This window comes from Bos mutus, chromosome 15 (assembly GCF_027580195.1).
Source record: "Bos mutus isolate GX-2022 chromosome 15, NWIPB_WYAK_1.1, whole genome shotgun sequence".
Taxonomy (NCBI): domain Eukaryota; kingdom Metazoa; phylum Chordata; class Mammalia; order Artiodactyla; family Bovidae; genus Bos; species Bos mutus.
In genome coordinates this window covers 841,695-861,214 of record NC_091631.1, presented here as the reverse complement: position 1 = coordinate 861,214, position 19,520 = coordinate 841,695, and the positions used below count along the sequence as shown (strand labels likewise).

General features: G+C 41.5%; 1 protein-coding gene across 1 annotated transcript; it reads left to right on the top strand.

Moving 5' to 3' along the window:
- The first annotated feature begins 2,615 nt into the window (after positions 1 to 2,615).
- On the top strand, positions 2,616 to 10,415 carry LOC102267640 (oocyte-secreted protein 1). Its single transcript, XM_070383265.1, has 5 exons — positions 2,616 to 2,691; positions 6,057 to 6,238; positions 7,880 to 7,986; positions 9,249 to 9,335; positions 10,157 to 10,415. Exons 1-5 carry the CDS (start codon positions 2,616 to 2,618, stop codon positions 10,194 to 10,196), a joined length of 492 nt encoding a protein of 163 aa, XP_070239366.1. The 3' UTR covers positions 10,197 to 10,415.
- The last annotated feature ends 9,105 nt before the right edge of the window (positions 10,416 to 19,520 follow it).

Below are 19,520 nucleotides of genomic sequence, written 5' to 3'. Positions count from 1 at the left end.
TTTACACGGTCACTCCAGGAAGTCTGGGGGCTTCTGGAACTTCCAATGTAGTAGATGAGGAGGAGAAGGTCTTGTTTCACCTTCCCGCTATTTCCTATGCTGCCTCTTGAACTATTTCATGCCCCAAATTGAAATATATTCTCACTAAGATACCCATGGCACCCCGCTCCAGTACCCTTGCCTGGAAAATCCCATGGACGGAGGAGCCTGATAGGCTGTAGTCCATGGGGTCATTAAAAGTCAGACAGGACTTCACTCTCACTTTTCACTTTCCTGCATTGGAGAAGGAAATGGCAACCCACTCCAGTGTTCTTGCCTGGAGAATTCCAGGGACTGGGGAGCCTCCTGGGCTGCTGGCTATGGGGTCGCACAGAGTCGGACACGACTGAAGTGACTTAGCAGCAGCAAGATATCCATATTAATGTACTGATTTTTTTAAGTGCTTAAAATGTAGTTTAAATGTCCCCCCACCCCCCCACCACAAAGTACTTTGGGAATTCTCCGGTGGTCCACGGATTAAAAACCCATTTTCAATGCATGGGATGTGGGTTAGATCCCTGGTCTGGGAACTAAGATCCCACGTGCCTTGGAGCAACTAAGCCCACAAGCCACAAGTACTGAACTGCGCATTCTGGAGCCTGTGTGCCACAACCAAAGATTCTGCGTGACACAAATGTAGAACTTGTATGTTGCAATTAATATCTGAAGTCAAATAAACAAATAAATAAACATTAAAGATACTTAGAATGGAAAAGGGAGATTTTTCTCAGGGTAAGGAAAGTAGTTAGGGATTTATTACAAATTAAAAAATAGAGAAAAGGTCATGAAAACCTGAAGATAGAGGCTCAAAAGCAGAAGTAAGAAAAATTATCTAGAGATCATGGAAGCCACTTTTCAATGCCTCCATCCTCACCTGGAAATGACTGCTGTCCTAGAGATTTAGTCAGATGATTTTAAGATTTAAAGCACATATTCCTTTACCAGTTTGCTAACAATTTGCTAACAGTGTTTTTGCAGATTGGCAGACGTGAAAATTGGAGACGTTGACCTGCCTGTGCACAAGCCGCAGTCTTCATTCACACGGGCCTTCAGCACTGCCGCTCTGGTTGGCAGCATCTAGGAAATGATGTTTTAAGGTGCTTTTAATCCTATTGTACATAAAATTTCACAAGCATAATTATGAAAATTGTAGATATTTGTCTCTATTAATACTCTCAAGTGGAACATAAGTATTTGGTAAGCTCTTAAATTGAAAAAATGTTAAAGAATTTATTTCTTTTTTATTTCTCTCCCGACCCACTTGTGTTATCAGGTAACAGGTCTGCCAAGTTCTGGAGATATAAAAATAGAGGGAGCTGGTCCTGCTCTTAAAGATCTCATCATTTAGTGGTCTTTACTTTTAGAAGAGATGGTGAATGTAGTGACAAAATCAACATAATATCAAGGACAGTTAAATGCATTTATCTAATCATTTCTAATCTCTGCAAATTTATGCTTTCCATGTTCTAGTAAAACAGCACAAAAAATCACTGAACTTGAGGAACCGGTGTTCTAGAGAGAAAAAAAAATAGAAAGCATTTGAAACAAATATTCATTCAGGCTCCTTTTCTTAGCGATGTTTTGAATTTCTTATTTTCATTTGCGTCTTCTCTTTTGAAGAAAGGAACTTGAATGCCATAAGAATATCTTCAAGCCTTGCTAAAGATTATTTACAAAATAGCATCGCTGGTAATGCCCGAGAGTTTGCAGACTCTAGGCTGCACCCCAGGCCTCTAAATCGCTGTGTGCGTTGTAACATCATCTCCAGGTGATATGTTGGCTCTTTAAAGTTTGAGAAGCACTGCTGATGGGCACCAACTCAGCATGTGCTCTGAAGGCAAACCTTTAGAGCAGTGATTCTCAAAGTATGGTTCCTGGGCAGTATCAGTGTCATCTGGGAACTTGTCAGGAATGCAAATTCTTATGTCTTACCAAACCAGTAAGACGGGGCTCAGCTAGCTGTGTGGAGCTTCAGTGAGCTCTACAGGTGGGCCTGATGTCTGCTGGTTTTGAGGACCATTGTTCATAAGATGGTTGGTAAATTAGGTTAAAGCAGGAGAAATCAGTCTTGTAAATCCTCACGCCTAATTCCTCAGGGCTTCGCCTTCTCAGGTGCACAGGATAATTGAATTCTCTTACAGTCATTATTTTTTTAGTGCTCCAAGATGTTATAGGATCATAGGGAGTTTTAATAAAGTAAACGTTAGTGCGTAAAAACAACCCCATAATTGAAGATTTAGACTCTAAAAAAATGAAATAGAGCCTTCTACTGATCTTCCAATCATATCTAAAAGACCTGTCTCCTGCTTTGATAGTCATCATTACAATTTGTGCGTGAGTTTTACGGGCATTAATGTAGGCTTTCAAAATTCACTGTTCCAGGGGAACAAAATATTTGAATAAAAAGTGTTAGGTTTCAGGCAATGAACCGATGATATATTTATGGCACGTGTGTGCTGCCCAGAGCTGGTAGTTGATTGTTCACACCTGAGTGTGTCTTTAGGCATTTTGGCATATAAGTCCGCTGCTCCTAACTTTCCATTTCTCAAGTGGGATTTCGTTTCCAATCTCAGCCAATGAAGCCTTCCTCGGGATTAAGAGGACTCTTAGTCCTTTTCTCTTTGACATGGACTTGTGCTGGGGATTGGTCAGGTATAACATATTTGCAGAGGAGGATTTTTTTAAGTGTTGAAAGATGGAGCTTTCTAAGTGACTTTTGAATTACTTATGATTTTGGTCTCATTGAATCCTAGCAATAGCTGAGGATACATATAGTGAAGGAGGTTTATTTTAGATGCTTGATCTTGAAATGTTTTCTGAGACTCAAGAGTCTGCCCCAACTTGAGAGCTGCTTTTCTCAACTCCCCTTCTCTTCTGACCCCTTTCAGAGCATGTCAGATTCCTGGGGCTCAAATACTTGAGGTGGGTTGAATGTAAGGAGCGTGGGGTGGCCGGGAACATAAGGAGACTTCCATGGGCTGCGGCAGGACCTCAGGACTCTGTGAATGTGACATGCTGGAAGGAAACCTTATCTAGGACTCCGTTGTCCTTGACATTATTCTTCATAAATAATCCATTGTGTCTGAGAGGAAGAATTCAGCCCTTCCTATGTGGAGTGATCAACTGTCTTGGTTTTCCTTATGCTTTCCTGTTTTAGCACTAAAAGTCTTCCTTCCTGAGCAAGTGGGATGGATGATTGCCCTATGCATGAACTTTGGTTTGTCAGTTTCTGATGTCGAACTTTCAGAGTTTCCGTAAGAATGTACATGTTCTCATCAAGTTACCTGTTTCACAAGGCCACCCAGATCTGCTGTGTGAGCACTGGGAAGGGTCGTGGTGTGTTTATTGTACACTTTTCTTTCCTTTACTTAGGAAATATTTTAAAAGACAACAATAAAATCACATAAATACTCATTGACCCACTCTCCAGCTTTATGAAATCCACAATAATCGGCTACACTTGCTTCCATTTTAATTTCTGGTAGAATCAAAGTTCAGGTAAAGTTGAAGTCCCCATGGCCACCCTTGATTCTATTCTCTTCCCTCTTTGCCCAGATGGAAGCTTGGTCATTTTGCATTTCTCTATGCATTTTATAATTTTATGTGAAATAGATGGATCCATAAACCCATGTTTTGCAGGCACTCAAAACTTTTATTTGTTCCATCCTACAGCTTTTGTTGTTGTTCAACACTATTTAGAGATTTATAAGTGCAGGCTTGGTTTACGTCTTCTCTGGTATGCTATTGAGTGAACGCACCATAAATCGTCTTCATTTTTCTGTTGATGGGTGGAACATGTCCACGTTCGTCTGTTACATGTGACGTCTGTACTTGGGCATTTTTTTTGCATGCCCAGGATCATGAGGCCACAGGTGTGCAGGTCGGAAAACCAACTCTCTCTTATCCTATTGTTCTCTAACGAGGTGCGACAGTTTAGTTTTCCCAGCAGAATGGCAGCTGTTCTCATTTTCACCAGCACTTGCTGCTTGCAGATATCTTACTTTTTGACATTCTGAGGGGAAGATAAGACTAACTCAGGCTGAGTTTTTTTCTGAACTTTTAAATTTTTAGGTGTTAATAGATTCATATGTAACTGTGTAATACTTAGCAGTTGTATAAGACATGCTACAGACAGATAAGTGCACCTTTTACTCAATTCCATCCAATGGTAACATCTTGCAAAACAGAGTGCAATATTACTTTAGGATGTTGACATGGCTACAGCCAAGCCGCAGAACATTTCTGTCACAACCCCTCAGGCTGCCCTTCGACAGTCACATCTACTCTCCTGAATTCCTCATGCCGCCTCGCTTCCCTCCCACCTCAGTCTCTCATCTCTGGCAACTATACATCTATTCTCCATTTCTCGAATCTCATCATCTCGAGATGCCCCCTAAATGGAGTCATACAGTAAGTTAGTCCCAGGGACTGGCTTTTCCATTCAGAAAATTGCCTGGAGGTCTGCCGACACTGTGTGTATCAAGGCTCCATTCTTCTTTGTGATGAGTAGTATTCCATGGCATGTTTATACCATCGTTTAATCATCCACCCATTGAAAAGCATCTGGGACATTTCTAGTTTTTTGCTATTATGAACAAAGCGGTTATAAACATTTGCATATATTTTGTGTGAATGTACATTTTTATTTTCCTGGGATAAATGGAGTTCGATTTCTGGATCATATGGTTGTGGTTGTTTAGTTACTCAGTCATGTCTGGCTCTTTTGCGACACCACAGACTGCAGCCCGCCAGGCTCCTCTGTCCCTGGGATTTCCCAGGCAAGAATACCTGAGTGGGTTGCCATTTCCTTCTCCAGTTCATCTTCCCCACCCAGGGATCACACCCACGTCTCCTGCACTGGCAGGCAGATTCTTTACCAGTGAGCTTCCAGGGAAGCCTGGCTCACACGGTAGTCATACGTTTAGGTTTTAAAGAAATCTAGAGACTAATTTCCAGGGTGGTAATATTTTACATTGCCACCAACAGTGTATGAATGGTTCAGTTTCTCCACAGCCCTGTTAAATATGACTTGATGTCATATTTTTATTTTAGCTACTCTGATAGGTATATAGTAATATCTCCTTGTGATTTTAATTTATATTTAAATAATGGCTAATGGTGTTGGCTAAGATCTTTTCACGTGCTAATTTGCAATCTGTGCATCCTCTTAGTGAAAAAATTACATGTTATATAATTTTCATTTGGTTGGTGAGTTTTCAGTATCCTCTGAGGCTCCTTTTAGTATTCCAAGTCAACTAAGAAGATTTATGTTAAGTGAAGACCACATAAATTGCCAACTTGACTCTTTATATCTCACGTCCTACCCAATCCAGTAATTTTAAGGTATTGTGACATTCTTCTAGAACCTAGCCCACATAGAAAATTATATTAGAAAATGATTCCCTTTCTCAGATACAAAAATTACTGTCCAGTTATATTTAGCAGGAAAAGAGGAGGCACCACAGACACTCAGCTTCTATAGAAGCAGAGTTGCTCGGTTTTAGTTTTTTGGACAAGTCATTATTGCTTCATCAGCCCTTACTTCATCCTTTTACACACCACGAAGCTGTACATTCAAACGTGGAAACACAGGCTTGCTTAGAGGAGCTTCAGTTGAACCTGGGAGATCAAAGGCGCTCTATGCTGCAGAGCGAAAATGGTAGGACATTGATAGCTACAGTCTTACGATGCCAGCTCCACAATGACTTTGGAGAACCAGATCAGAAGATTTTATTTCATATCGAAGGATGTATGTTTAGTATGGGTATTTTCAGAGGATGAAGTAATATGCTGAGACCATCTTTAGCAGAATTGCTCAGCTCTAAGGCTTTTTTTTTTTTTTTTAACTTAGCAGAAGAATGATGCTGCAGTTCATGGGGTTGCAAAGAACTGGTCATGATTTTGTGAGTGAATAACAGAAGGATGTTCTGTTTGTTTATATTAACTGTGCTAAAATTTTCTGGGCTGATTTGTGTGACAGCAACACTAACAGAAAGTGTTTCTTTTCTCCTTCTTAGCTGTGAAAGTACGCTGCAGCTACTTTTGGTTCTATGCCAAGATTAAACCCACACTATTTCACAATTTGTACATGAATCCTGATGAAGCATTTTTAGGAAATGACTGCCCTGTAACCTACGTTTCACCAGATGCTCATTATGAATTTTTCTACTATTCTAATAAATGTGGCATCATAACCAAAGTAAGAGGAATGGCTATTTTACCTAAAACCTGAATGTTGTATGGTTCCTTCAACAGCCCCCAAACCAGAAGTCATCAAGTTTTTATCTATAATATGGCTGGACTGATTTCTCTAATAGTCACATTCAGGACAGAGGAAATTAATGAAGGAGATGATAAACACTTATTTTCTTGTTGGGTAATAACTGCAAACTCTAATGTGAACCTTGTAGATATAAAATTAGTTAGTGACAGAAAAGTCAGGAAGATGGCGAGTTAGAAAGTTTCCACCTCTCACAAGCTTATCATGTTACATTGCAGCATATAAAGTGATATATTACAGTTTATAAAGTTTGGCCTGGTGCAGTCAGAAGGAGGAAATAACATAGTTAAGCATCAGAAGGTTTTTCAAAGTAGATGTCTCACATTGTCCAGCCCCACCCAATCCCGCTGACCAGAGACTTTGACGGGCCTTACTGGGCACAGTGAATGATCAACTATACCAACTGCTAAAAAAGTCTGATTGGGATTTTGGCTTAATTTTAAAAATGTTAGCAGCCTACAAAAGTTTGCTGTAAAATTACTTGCTATTTTGCTCCCTATCCCAAATGGAATATTAAATAATAGAATTTTCCAGTCTAGCTGAATGTCAAATATTGGGTTCCACAGAAAGCAAAATTTAAGGTGGAGTTGAGCATGCAGGATGTTTTATTAAGAAGTGTCTATTTTTATGCCAGTACCATAACGTTTTGATTAATACAGCTTTGTAGGGTAGGTTTTTTTCCCAAGAGGAAACAGTTCCGTTGACACAGCTATAGATTCAGTGTGTCTGTGGGAGGGACCACGCTGAGGCTCGTCTTATGCTGCCATCCTGAACCAGATGGAGTGTGACTCGTGATGCCCCCAGCTCTGCTTTTCTCTCTTGCTTTGACTCTTCAAGGTTTCTGCGGTCAATACAGCTTCAGGGTAGTTTCTGTTTCCTGTGAAAAGTATCACTGGGGTTTGGATAGGGATTGTGTCTACTCTATGGACGGATGTGGGTAGTATGGATATTTGAACAATCTTAATTCCTCTGATCCACGATCATGGGGTAGCTTTCCACTGTTTGCCTTCAATTTCCTTCACCAAAGCCTTGTGATTTTCGGTGTTAGATGTTCTACTTTCTTAGTTAAATTTATCACTAAAGATCTTATTTTTTGATCTATTGAAAAAATGGGACTTTTTCCTTTATTTTTTCCATGTATTTTGTTGTTGTTGTACAGAAACACAACTGAGTTCCCCGGGATTTATGTGAGTAGAGGCAGCTCCCAGGTTCCAAAGTGCATTCACACGGGCTTGAAGCTCATACTCTCTGCAGCTAAGCAGTATTCCAGTTACAGCAGTGTTTCTCGAAAGGAGGTGTAAGCAAACTTCCTTGGGCTTGAATCACAGAGACCCTTTTCTTTTGGCTCACAAGTGCTGCCTGCCTCTTCTTCACAAGCATTCTGCCAGACTTTAATGCTTGTGTCCATTTAGAAGATGGCTCAGTTCCTCATGAATGGAGGTTGACTGTGGTCACTTTTAGAGAGCTCGCAGGGCCCACAACTCCCTATTCAAATAATTATTAAGTTTCCCGAGGCTCTTGAGACAAACATCTGCTTAAAATCTTTCTTTGTCCCTTTAGACTTTCCAGGAGACTCTTCTGCTTCAGACTAAAATCAAGTATATGTCAAGTAACTCCGGAGACACAGCTGAAATGCCCGTGTCGTGTGTCGTCACAAAACAAGCATGGTATGCCAGACTTCTGCCCTGGTTCCCGGCTCCATCTTAGTTTCCAAGATGAGAAACCGACCCTGAGAGATTAAAAGGCATAACTGGGAGGGAGAAAAGACACAACCCTATTGGTAACATCAGTTTGTTGATTCCTGGCCCTACATATTTCAGAGTTATTTCAATTGTCTTCTAGGAAAAAGAGTAGCCTGCCGGGCTCCTCTGTACATGGAATTTTCCAGGAAAGAATACTGGAACAGGTAGCCATTCCCTTCTCCAGGGGATCTTCCAGACTCAGGGCTTGAACCTGGGTCTCCTGTCTTGCAGGCAGACTCTTTACCATCTGAACCACCAGGGAAGCCCTGTATATAATACCAGGAATACTGAAAAATGGAATGACGATTTTTTTTTTATACAACTGTCAGAGTCACTGAAAATCTGATGTATCTTAACCAGCTCTTAATCAAATCTAGCTATTTTGAAGTGTGAACCCACATTCAAGGTTCCTGAAAGAATTAAGAAAGTCTAAATGATAGTATATGAACTCACTGAAGATTCAAGGTCAGCATGCTGGACTCAAGATGTAGGGAGAGAGATGGAACATGCTAGAACAGAATCCATAGGTTAAGATTAATTTTTTTGGTATCTTACCAACTTTTAAGAAAGCCTGTAATAATCAAGCTTTTTAGATCATAGCAACTTTGATCAGGTCTTGGCAAACTTCTGATTGTTGGTAGGACTTTATTTGGATAATTTTTCTGTTAGGTTCTTCTGGTTAAAACCTTGAACTGAGTTTTTTTTTCCTCTCAGTGATTACAGAAGAGCCTTACTACATAGTGTTCTTCTCATAGATAATAACGACAGTAAATAACAACTAACAGTTATTAATCACCATATTCCTGCACTGTTCCAACACTGTATAAATAGACTTGTTCTTCGTGACAGCTCAATGAGATAGATACTATTATGCCAATTTAGGGGTAAGGAGATTGAGGCACAGTGAAATTATTTACCTGAGACCATTTTCTGGTAGATGGTAGAACCAGGAAGTAAACCCAGAGTTTGGTTTCTAAGCCCGTGTTACTCAACACCACAAACACCGCCTGTGAAGTTCTGGAACAATAAGCAGAAATCAATCCATCTACTAGTCATAGGAATTTGGTCTGAAACTCAGTTTTGGAAACAGTAAGGTCTGAATAGATCTTAGATTCATGTGATATTTCTATATTTTCTTCTCTCACTTTAGTATGTACCCTTTTAATTTTTTTTTTTTTTTTTTTTAGCATGTACCGTTTGTCAAATGAAACTGAAAGTGGAGATGATGAAACCAGCTCTGAAGACATGGAAGTTTCTTACATAATGCAGTCACAGTAAGGGTCCTCAGAACTGGCGTTTTATGATTTTGTCCACGCATGTCCTAGACAAGAGCCAATACAGTTGACAAGGAAATGTCCCCTGTTTGTATTAAGGCATTTTGTGCCTAAAAAGCTTCCAATTCAGGAATGGGCAGTTCATGCATTCCTTCCTGTGTTTGTTGGAGGTGTTGCTGATCATGTGCTTTTGTTAATATGTCACTAACTTCCAGGGATCCCATTTAAGTAAGAGCTGTCCTTCTGGGGTATCATATGAAATTCCATGATAAATGCAAAGATGAAAGAAATATCCATCAATTCCAACATCAATGGAGTTCTAAATCTTAAAAAAAAAAAAAAAAGTGTCAAACTGAACCTACAAAGTGAAGGCTTAGATGTGTTGGTAATCCCTGGTGACGTGAGCTCAGAAGTGCCATAATGCTGGGTGGTTACTTCTTCCAGGAAGGACAGAATACCTTCAGGCAGTACAGTTCTTTCTCCTTGAGCCACATCTGAAGGGATATTAAGATAAATCCACAGGCATGTTGATTTGGGGTTATCAATAAAGAGGTGGAGCTATGCAACAAAGTATCGGGGTAGTCTTAGAGAATTTCAGTTGTACCTCATAGTTTAGTGAGGAATCATTACACACTTAAGGATATTGTCCCAAGGGTAAAATGTTTTCCTTTCTCTCGAATTCTCTTTTACTTTTAATCTATACCCTCTCTCCCATCCACACCCCCACACATATAAACTGCTTTACTGATGAATAGCAAGCTCATTGAAATAGTTAAATAATGTTTATATTGGGACTGATTTTAAATTTTCTTCTATTTCAGGAACGATCTGAATACTATATTCTCTCTGTGTGCCAAATGATGTAACTTACTAGAAGAGAAGAAATGAGATCTATGTTCAAAGGCAACTTCTGAAATGACTGTTTAGGACTGAAGATTTAGTGTGTTTTATAGAAATCAGAGGACCTGGCATGGAACTGAATGATACCCAATTGTCTGTTTCAAAAAGCTAATTTTTTATTTTAAATCAAATGGCATGTTGCCTTCTTATCTTTTTTTTTTTTTTTCAAAAAGACACTACCCCTGCTTTTAACTCCATGGAGACTTATTTATGAATAAAGTGTGTTCTATTACCTGTCTGTAATTATTGAAGGGCTGTGTCATTTTAAGCTTTGACGCTCACTATAAAGAGGTTTTTAAGGGCAGAATGACTAATTCTTCCCTGCTTGGTGGCTGATTCATAAGCTTAGCTAAGATTTACAACTAGTTGGATCATTTATTCATTTGATGAACATGCTTTCATGGAATTTACATTTTGGTAGGGCACAGACTATTAAAAAAAAACACATAATCTATAAATTCCAGGAATGGGGTAAATGCTACTTAGGAAAAAAGCCTGGCAGAGAAGGGAGACTGCTAATATCCGGGTGAGGGCTGCTCTTCTGCGCATGGCGTCAGGAAACGCCTGCCCGGAAGGTGGCTGGCAGAGACCCGAGGGCCGCGAGGGAGTGAGCCGCGCAGACCCGGGAGGGGAGCTTCTCCCAGACCTTCGAGTCCCTGAGGACTCCAGGCCCAGCGGGTTCACAGCAGGCAGGAGCGTGCGGTCGGAGGGGAGAGTGCTAATAAACCAGGAGAGCCCCTCCTCCCCAGAACAAGGGGAGTGGAGAGGGCTAGCCTCTCAAAACTGACCTGACAACCTTGGTTTTACTTGAAACAGCAGGGCGAGTCACCGGAAAGCCTCGGAGTGACGAGAGCGGACAGGCGGCTCGGATCGCCCCGGCTGCTGCGCGCGGAGCAGACACCAGGGGGCGCAAAGGCCGAGCTGCTGTTCCGTCGCTCAGTCGTGTCCGACTCTGACCCCACGGACTGCAGCCCGCCAGCTCCTCTGTCCTCGGGATTCTCCAGGCAAGAAGACTGGAGTGGGCTGCCATTTCCTCCTCCAGGAAAGGCTGAGTAGGGAAACCAAGACGAACGCTGGTACTCTTGAGTGGGAGGGTAGGAGGGCTTGGTAGACCAGTTCTCAGAGTTCTCATCTAGGGGCCATCTTTCCTTTCAGGGCACTAGACGAATCTGGAGAGGTTTTTTTTCTTGCAATGAGAGGTGGTGTTAGTGGTGGTGTGTTGCTTAAGGTGTGTTGCATCACGGGGCACCGGCCAGTGATGCCACTAAACATCCTACAGAGAGTAAGACAGCACTCCCTACCTCCGCCCCCGCCCAACATACACAACAGAGAATTTCCTGGGTTGAAGTTGAGAGCCCTGGGTTAGGTAGAGCAGTGGAATAAACAGAAAGTGCTCAGATTTTGAAGAGATATATACCTGTATAGATATATCAATATAATCTGAGAAAGATTTGCAAAGATTTGGATATGGGGGTATAGGAGAGGAATCCAGGAGACTTTACGATATTTGAGCTCTTGATGGGAATACCAGACCACCTGACCTGCCTCTTGAGAAACCTGTATGCAGGTCAGGAAGCAACAGTTAGAACTGGACATGCAACAACAGACTGGTTCCAAATAGGAAAAGGAGTACGTCAAGGCTGTATATTGTCACCCTGCTTATTTAACTTCTATGCAGAGTACATCATGAGAAACACTGGGCTAGAGGAAGCACAAGCTGGAATCAAGATTGCCAGGAGAAATATCAGTAACCTCAGATATGCAGATGATACCACCCATATGGCAGAAAGTGAAGAAGAACTAAAAAGCCTGTTGATGAAAGTGAAAGAGGAGAGTGAAAAAGTTGGCTTAAAGCTCAACATTCAGAAAACTAAGATCAGGGCATCTCGTCCCATCTCTTCATGGGAATTAGATGGGGAAACAGTGGAAACAGTGTCAGACTTTATTTTTCTGGGCTCCAAAATCACTGCAGATGGTGACTGCAGCCATGAAATTAAAAGACACTTACTCCTTGGAAGGAAAGTTATAACCAACCTAGACAGCATATTAAAAAGCAGAGACATTACTTTGCCAACAAAGGTCCATCTAGTCAAGGCTATGGTTTTTCCAGGGGTCATGTATGGATGTGAGAGTTGGACTATAAAGAAAGCTGAGTGCCGAAGAATTGATGCTTTTGAAGTGTGGTGTTGGATAAGACTCTTGAGAGTCCCTTGGACTTCAAGGAGATCCAACCAGTCCATCCTAAAGGAGATCAGTCCTGGGTGTTCATTGGAAGGACTGATGTTGAAGCTGAAACTCCAATACTTTGGCCACTTGATGCAAAGAGCTGACTTATTGGAAGAGACCCTGATGCTGGGAGGTATTGGGGGCAGGAGGAGAAGGGGACGACAGAGGATGAGATGGTTGGATGGCATCACTGACTTGATGGACATGGGTTTGGGTGAACTCTGGGAGTTGGTGATGGACAGGGAGTCCTGGCGTGCCGCGATTCATGGGGTCACAAAGAGCCGGACATGACTGAGCGACTGAACTGAACTGAAAGTGGGAGGTGCCACTAACTTGATAAGAATGTGGGAGATCCTGGCTTAGAAGCTCTATTCGGTAGATGTAAAGTTTAAGATGTTCATTAGATTTCTAAGTGGAGAGAGCAAGTGGATATTGAACATATAGGTCTGGGGTTCAGAGGAGGTGGTCCAGGCTGGATGTAGAAAATTTGTATTGATCAGCAAAAATTTAAAGCTGCTAAGACTGGATGAGTTCAAGCAAAAAAAGTGAGGAAAAGAAGATAATGGGCTCAAGGCTCAGGTCTTGGGGTTTCTGATATTAAGAAGTAGCTGAGAGGAGACAGAAACCTCAAAGGAGGAAACCAGTAAGGTAGACTGGAAGCAAATCTACCAGAGAGTGGAGTCCAGACAGCCACACAGATGGAGGTAATAATCACATCACTTGTTTCTGAAAGGTTAAGTAGGATGGTTGAGAACTAAGAATTGACCATTCGCTCTAGCGAACAGACAGAGCACTGATGATGCTGGAAAAAGCGGTTTTGGTGGAGAGGCTATGCTCAAAAGTCAGGTTTAGGAGAGGATGGATAAGAAGTTGGAAAAAGCAGAAACACTAATTTGAGAAGATAAATGCACAACAGTGTTCATAGCGGCATTTTTTACAAATGCCAACCAATGGAAGCAACCTGTCGACAGATGAGTGGATAAAGATGTGATACACACACACACACACACACACGCGCGTGCACACACACACACACACACACACACACACACACGCGCGTGCACACACACACACACACACACACAGATACTACCCAGCCATGAAAAGAGCAAAATCTTGCCATTTGCAGCAAGATGGATGGTTTTAGAGGGCATTATGCTAAAGTGAAATGTCAGACAGAACATGACAAATGTCATACAATGTCACTTATATGTGAAACCTAAAAATATGACCAACTAGTGAATATCACAAAAAGAAGCAGACTCACAGGAAGAACGAACTAGTGGCTGTCAGTGGGGAGAGGGAAGGGGGAGGGGTGAGCCTCCTGTAGGGGGTTAGGAGATATAAACTATCAGGTATAAAATAAGCTACAAGCATATATTGTACCACCTTGGGAATATGGTGAATGTTTTGTAACTATAAATGCAGTATAACCTTTAAAAATTGTGCATCACTACATTATACACCTGTAATTGATATAATATACAGCAACCATACTTCAATTCAAAAAAACAGAGGATAAGAAAGAACCTGAAAGAGTATAAATGACTTTTCCTAGGAGTGTGGCTGTCAAGAGAAGAATAGAAATTGGGTTTGCCACAAACACTAGTCAGTGTAACTTGCTTAACTTCCCTGTGTTGATACAATTGCTTCCTCAAATGAATGCGTGATTTCTTAGATTTTCCATTTCAGTCTCAGGGCCTTCCACTTCCCCCAGCCATCTTTGCAGCCACCCCAGAATATAGATAACCTCTCCAGTCTTTCAAATACAAGAGTGATCCATAGATGAGCAAGGTTATGACCTGGGGGCTTGTTAGAATGAAGTGTTACATATCAAGTCTAATTCAGTTCAGTTCAGTGCAGTGCAGTCGCTCAGTCGTGTCCGACTCTTTGCGACCCCATGAATCGCAGCATGCCAGGCCTCCCTGTCCATCACCAACTCCCGGAGTTCACCCAGACTACTCAATTGAACTCTGTCTTTTAACAAGATCCTTGCAAGATTTAAAAGCAAAATGCAAGTTTTTTTTTTTTTTTAAGTAAATTGTGGGTAAGAGTGAGTCCACATGTTTACCTGGACCCTAAGAGATGAAGCTGAATCTCTTCTATCATAAGGGAAAGGATTTCAGGTGGGTTCTGTGGTATTCATTTCCCTCCCACTCCAACACCCTGTAGAGCTGGGATCCTTTCAGTAACTCCAGTCAGGAAAGACTTATTTCACTGTCCTTTTGTGGACAAGCTAAGACATAAGAAATAAATGGCTAGCCAAAATTGATTCCATTGCCCTCCCCAACTCATTTAGATAATTCTACACAGGTGCTTCTGTATCTAGGAGAAGGCAATGGCAACCCACTCCAGTGTTCTTGCCCGGAGAGTCCCAGGGACGGGGGAGCCTGGTAGGCTGCTGTCTATGGGGTTGCACAGATTCGGACACGACTGAGCGACTTCACTTTAACTTTTCACTTTCATGCATTGGAGAAGGCAATGGCAACCCACTCCAGTGTTCTTGCCTGGAGAGTTCCAGGGACGGGGGAGCCTGGTGGGCTGCCATTTATGGGGTCGCACAGAGTCGGACACGACTGAAGCGACTTAGCAGCAGCAGCAGCAGCAGCAGCTTCTGGGTCTAGTTTCCTTTTGCCTAGCTAAGTGAGAAGTTATTAGCAGAACAGTCTCCATTTTAGGTAACTCTTCAATTTCCTAATCAAAAAGAATATTGAATTTTCCCTGTACCATATGGTATGATAAATTGTGAAAAGGTTAAAGCACCTGGAAATACTCTTGATTCATCTAAAACTTCTAGACAGCTAAAGTGGCCCAATCCTTTCTGGAGGAAAGCCTCTTCCCCTTGCATACAGAGTCTGCAAATATCTTCCTTGAGGCAGGATCTTCATAAAAAGACACTTGTCTCCTTAAAAATCTGCTCCGACTATCCTTAATCCTATCAGGCTGATAATAAGGTCAGGTCTCAGCAGAGCAAGAGGGGAAATACAGTCTCTAGGGAGGAGACTGTTAGTTAATTGAAAAAGAGAAGACATAAATGTCCATCAGATTTTAAATATTTCATGGTTTTCATATGCAGCATGAAAATTTCATTTTCATGGTTTTCTAATGACTATGCTGCCATTCTGAAGGAAGTGTTAGATGCATAGGCAATGATATTTTTTAAAAACAGTGATTTATGATCCAGCAATCCCACTGCTGGGCATGCACACTGAGGAAACCAGAAGGGAAAGAGACACGTGTACCCCAATGTTCATCGCAGCACTGTTTATAATAGCCAGGACATGGAAGCAACCTAGATGCCCATCAGCAGATGAATGGATAAGAAAGCTGTGGTACATATACACAATGGAGTATTACTCAGCCATTAAAAAGAATACATTTGAATCAGTTCTAATGAGGTGGATGAAACTGGAGCCTATTATACAGAGTGAAGTAAGCCAGAAAGAAAAACACCAATACAGTATACTAATGCATATATATGGAATTTAGAAAGATGGTAACAATATCCCTGTATACGACACAGCAAAAGAGACACTGATGTATAGAACAGTCTTTTGGACTCTGTAGGAGAGGGAGAGGGTGGGATGATTTGGGAGAATGGCATTGAAATACGTATAATATCATGTATGAAACGAGTCGCCAGTCCAGGTTCGATGCACGATACTGGATGCTTGGGGCTGGTGCACTGGGACGACCCAGAGGGAGGGTATGGGGAGGGAGGAGGGAGGAAGGTTCAGGATGGGGAACACATGTATGCCTGTGGCGGATTCATTTCGATATTTGGCAAAACCAATGCAATATTGTAAAGTTTAAAAATAAAATAAAATTTAAAAAATTAATTAAAAAATAAAAACAGTGATTTACTTTTGGCTGTACTAGGTCTTCACTGGTGCGCTCGGGCTTTCTCTTGTTGCAGCAGCTGGACTCCAGTTGCGGCGCACAGGCTTCTCACTGCGGGGCTTCTCTCGCTGCAGAGCAAGGGCCGGAGGGCGCGTGGGCTTCGGTAGTTGCCACAGGTAGGCTCACTAGTCGCTGCTCCCAGGCTCCAGAGCACAGGCTCAATAGCTGTGGTGCACGGGCTTAATTACTCTGTGGCATGCGGGCTCTTCCTGGACCGAGGATTGAACCCTCATCTCCTGCTTTGCCAGGCAGATTCTTTACCACTGAGCCACCAGGGAAGCCACAGCCAATGATATTAAAATTCTCTGAGACAGTTTATGTAAATAAACCTGTCAGTAATTCAATATAGAACAATATAAATTCCATTTGTTATGAATAACTAGATAGAGATGCATCCATGAAATGAAATACTTGTAAATAAAATTACCATGATGTCCTACAATAAAATATTGTCTGGCTTGCCTGAGCATGGGGGAAAAGAATGTGTGAGTTACTGGTCAGTAAGAAATTTCAGTGTTATTCTGCATACTTCCTTACTGTTTCAACTGTTTGCCCTACATTCCTATCTTGCATAATTAAGATAATTACCAGCTATAGTTCACTGATACTGTCTTTGTAAATTTAAATCTACTGAAGTTCCTTAATTCCCGGTTATTACTTAACAACACACACTCCAAAATAAAAACTCACTGATTTTATGAGACATAAAGTATAATTAAAGTATTTAGTGGAAAGAGCTTTCACTGTGGTCTCTCATGATCACAGGTACATCTTGCAGCTTGTTCTTTGCTACATCACTGCATGGTCCTGGAAATTTCTATACTTTTGATAATTTTCACTAGCAATTATCCTATAATCAGAAGCCATCTATGAAACATGCTATATAATTTCTAAAGGTAACATTAAACTTTTGCCTTTGAGATGGAGCTTCTGTAATTGTTGTTTCTTGCTAAAATACCCAGCTAGTTCAAACTGTTAGTTTCATCCACGATCTCTCCTCCTTTCAGGTTTTACATTCCTATATTTTACTGGACAAAAATGCTCTCATAAACTTTCCTTCAGCAACCTGGACATGTATGCATTTATGATAAAATACACTTGGGAAGGCTAAATTAAAACAGAAAGCAGTGTTTTTTTTAAAGCTTTGACCGCAGTTTTGCAAATGTGTTTACTTGAATTAGGATCTCCTGAAGCTCATTAGAAGGATTAGTAAACCAACTGGATCAGAATGACCCCAGCATGGTTATGATAAACAGTATTATCAATCAAATCATAAATAATTTCTTCTGCGTTAACCACCCAAATCTCCTCAAATCATCTTGTAAAGCTCTGTTCTTCATGTTCCAATAGACACATATCAGATATTACTTAAGACACCATTTCAGACATGTCCTCAAGCTTGCAGAAGACACAGCTGGAGGGGTAGAGTCTAGAACTACTTTCTCACATTTACATTCTGGTTTTCTGAATCACAACAGAACACTTTCAGCCAGTAAGAGAAAAAAAGCCAGCAGTGTGTGTTCCAGAGTGGTGATGGGGCATCGCCCGCAGCTGAGCAGACACGGGGCCTATAAGCAGTTCTGAGCCCACTTTGTTCCGCTTCCTGCTTCCTGTGTAGCCTTGGCTCATCTGAAGAATGAAGGCCTCTCTGTGTTAGCAGGACTCCTCGTGCTTTTTCTGTTGATCCGTAGTTTGGATAATTGTAAGAGAAAAGGGGGGTTCTGAAGGGCGGCATGTCAAGCAGTGGGGTGCTTTTTTTAATACCGTTGGCTTTGGGGTGAATATTTATAATTTGGTGATCATCTGCTAATATCTAATGGCTGTCTATTTTCACTGAGCTACGTAGTCATATCTGTGCATCTTTGCCGCCGTGTTTCCTCTTGAATCCATAAGTGGCTTCAGGATGCTGTTAGGTTCTTATTTGCTTTTGTGTTGGACATGCTTGTTACTTGTTAGAAATACTTGTGCTGAATGGATGAGTCAGGAGGCTGCCCGATGCCTCGGAAAGGAGGTTGCTTAGGTTCTCAGGACTTGGACTGCGCTCCTTGAGGGACAGAGCAGTCCGCTGCTTAGTGGTTCCTTTTTAGACCAAAGGCTCTCAACAGATTCCACCTGTGTCTTAATCCTACTCAGCCACTTAGCAACATGACTTAAACGTAGTCATCTGAAGTGTGGGAAACTAATCAACTGATGTTAAATGGGTATAATGAAGAGTCCATGTTTAAAGACAACCTTAAATTTTCTTTGATCCACATTATTACGCTTCAGTTCAATTCAGTCGCTCAGTCGTGTCCGACTCTTTGTGACCCCATGAATCGCAGCACGCCAGGCCTCCCTGTCCATCACCAACTCCGGGAGTTCACTCAGACTCACGTCCATCAAGTCAGTGATGCCATCCAGCCATCTCATCCTCTGTTGTCCCCTTCTCCTCCTGCCTCCAATCCCTCCCAGCATCAGAGTCTTTTCCAATGAGTCAACTCCTCGCATGAGGTGGCCAAAGTACTGGAGTTTCAGCTTTAGCATCATTCCTTCCAAAGAACACCCAGGACTGATCTCCTTTAGAATGGACTGGTTGGATCTCCTTGCAGTCCAAGGGACTCTCAAGAGTCTTCTCCAACACCACAGTTCAAAAGCATCAATTCTTCGGCACTCAGCCTTCTTTTATAGTCCAACTGTCACATCCATACATGACCACAGGAGAAACCATAGCCTTGACTAGACGGACCTTTGTTGGCAAAGTAATGTCTCTGCTTTTCAATATGCTATGTAGGTTGGTCATAACTTTTCTTCCAAGGAGTAAGCGTCTTTTAATTTCACGGCTGCAGTCATCATCTTATCTAATCCTATTGGACAATAACCAAATTAGCCCCTAGAACTCAATAATATTTTATTTATATGAAGATTTTGTTTGTGGTCAAGCTCATGATGCCTAATTTTTATAACTGTTTCGTAGCCATTAAAAGGGATATTCTCATTTGAATATTAACTGTGTATGTTATACTATGTTGCTTCCTTTATTAACAGTGAATTTCATACTAGAATTAGGAATCATAACTAAAGCTGATGCCTATTTTATTTTTAAACTGTGTCATAGAGTCTTAGTAATAAGGTGCCATTTTGCTGACTAGGAAATTGAGAATTAACCTGAAGTAGAACATG